Source organism: Salvia miltiorrhiza, chromosome 5 (assembly GCF_028751815.1).
Source record: "Salvia miltiorrhiza cultivar Shanhuang (shh) chromosome 5, IMPLAD_Smil_shh, whole genome shotgun sequence".
NCBI classification, from domain to species: domain Eukaryota; kingdom Viridiplantae; phylum Streptophyta; class Magnoliopsida; order Lamiales; family Lamiaceae; genus Salvia; species Salvia miltiorrhiza.
In genome coordinates this window covers 51,811,491-51,813,354 of record NC_080391.1, presented here as the reverse complement: position 1 = coordinate 51,813,354, position 1,864 = coordinate 51,811,491, and the positions used below count along the sequence as shown (strand labels likewise).

At 41.5% G+C, this 1,864-nt stretch overlaps 1 protein-coding gene across 1 annotated transcript; it reads right to left on the bottom strand.

The window, feature by feature from the left end:
* Positions 1-701: 701 nt before the first annotated feature.
* On the bottom strand, positions 702-1,444 carry LOC131024977 (ethylene-responsive transcription factor ERF017-like). Its single transcript, XM_057954571.1, has one exon. The coding sequence runs from the start codon at positions 1,344-1,346 to the stop codon at positions 819-821; it is 528 nt and encodes a 175-aa protein (XP_057810554.1). The 5' UTR covers positions 1,347-1,444; the 3' UTR covers positions 702-818.
* Between the last annotated feature and the right edge of the window lie 420 nt (positions 1,445-1,864).

The window sequence follows — 1,864 nt, the reverse complement described above, 5'->3', positions numbered from 1 at the left end:
AGCCTTCGGCGTCAATGTGGGTGTCGTGTTATTTTTCTATATTTTTTTAATATATATATATATATACTCTCTCTGTCCCATTACAAATGTCCCAATTTTCATAATGGGATGTCCCAGTAGAAATGTCTCATTATTTTTTTGACAAATAATTAAGATACTAATTAACTAATGGGCCCACCACCTACTATCTCTATACCTAGTTTTACAAATTATAATTTATTTATCTCTCTCCACCAACTTACTTTATCTACTAATTACACATTCTTAATTTTCGTACCCAAAAGTAATGAGATATTTGTAATGGAATGGAGGGAGTCGATTCAAAAAATCAATAAAGAAATATGGTTTTTACAGAGGATCAGATGCCGTCGTTGTATATGTATATGAAAGATCCCGCCATGGATTTGCTCGATAGGATCGTTGTAGATAAATGCCAATGAACTCAATCTTGAGCTGCAATTTAGTCCATACTCAGAGTTTCTAGTGCTTTTGGATTGCTGATATATATGATGAATTGCTCAGCGGGTAGTAGGGTTTAATTAGGGTTAGGGTTAGGGACTCTTTTTCTTTTACATGCATCTTATCCGTGGATGAATCACTCCCTCTCTTTCTCTCTCTCTTTCTTCTCTCTGCAGGTTATAAAATTAATTGTGTTTAATTTGGTAGCAACATATATGATGAATAATTGTATTAATTTTGATTCCATACAAAAATTGTGTGTGCACTACATAACCATACTACATATAATACAAAATCGCGAATACGAAGACCTTCACATTTCTTTTTGTTGTTTGTAAAAAGAAAAAGCTTCACATTTCTTAGAAATTCCAAAGCCGATGATCATAGCACTCGTCCTCATCTTCATAAACCCTAGTTTCATAATATGGATCCATATACATTTCGCCGGGCTCCACAAAAAGCCCGAAATCCGCAACGCAGCCCGCATTGTCCACCATTTCCCAAAACGACCCATCAATCAAGTCCACCGTCGCGGAATCTTCCGAGGCCCGGGCCCGAAACCCACCGTCTCCTCCGCCCGCCGTTGCCGCCTGCGGGCCAGCGCCCCAACTATTCGCGTAGCGCTGCGCCACGACCTGAATCTCGGGCGGGGACAGCGACTCCCCGCCCGGGATGTCAGGCGGGTCGTCTGGGAAGTTGAACTTGGCGGTGCGGCCGCGGAGGCAGAAGAGGGCGGCATCGAAGGCCCGAGCCGCCTTCTCCGGTGTGCCGTAGGAGCCGAGCCATATCCGTTCCCGGCTGTTGGGTAGGCGTATCTCGGAGACGTATCTCCCCCATTTTCGCTTGCGCACGCCCCTGTACTTGCCCCCGCCGCCGCCCTCCGCCATCTCCTCCGCCGCGTGGATAGTTCGCTTCTTGTTTGATCAAAGTCCCGTCTGAGAACTGCATGAAACTCAAAGAGCTCAAATCGAGTGTGTTTGTTTAATTAATTGCATTCGTGTGCATATATATATATATATATATATATGTGTGCGCGCGCGCGTGTCTGTGTGTGTGTATACAGACCAAATAGATGTTGAATGACTTGAATCCCAACAAATTTGGAATCGAAAGCATATGTCAAAACGAATGTCGGAGCGCGTTGACTCGAGAGAAATTGATTATTAAAATTACACGCGGTTGGTCTAGAAAGGATAATTATATATATTTCTGTTTTTGGAAAAATATAGTTTGTGCAAAGGGTTTGCTTGATTGATTTGATTAATATTGCAGTTTATAGATATTCCTTGGTTTAAACGGCTTCGGAAAAAACTTCAATGCAATCGCTTAAACTGTAATTTTAAAATTTGAAGACAAGACAATTACAAAAAGTGAAAATACTAACTGAATGTATATATAAAATTAC

Excerpts from the sequence above, each read along its gene's own strand:
- LOC131024977 (XM_057954571.1), bottom strand. The coding sequence starts at position 1,346 with ATGGCGGAGGGCGGCGGCGGGGGCAAGTACAGGGGCGTGCGCAAGCGA.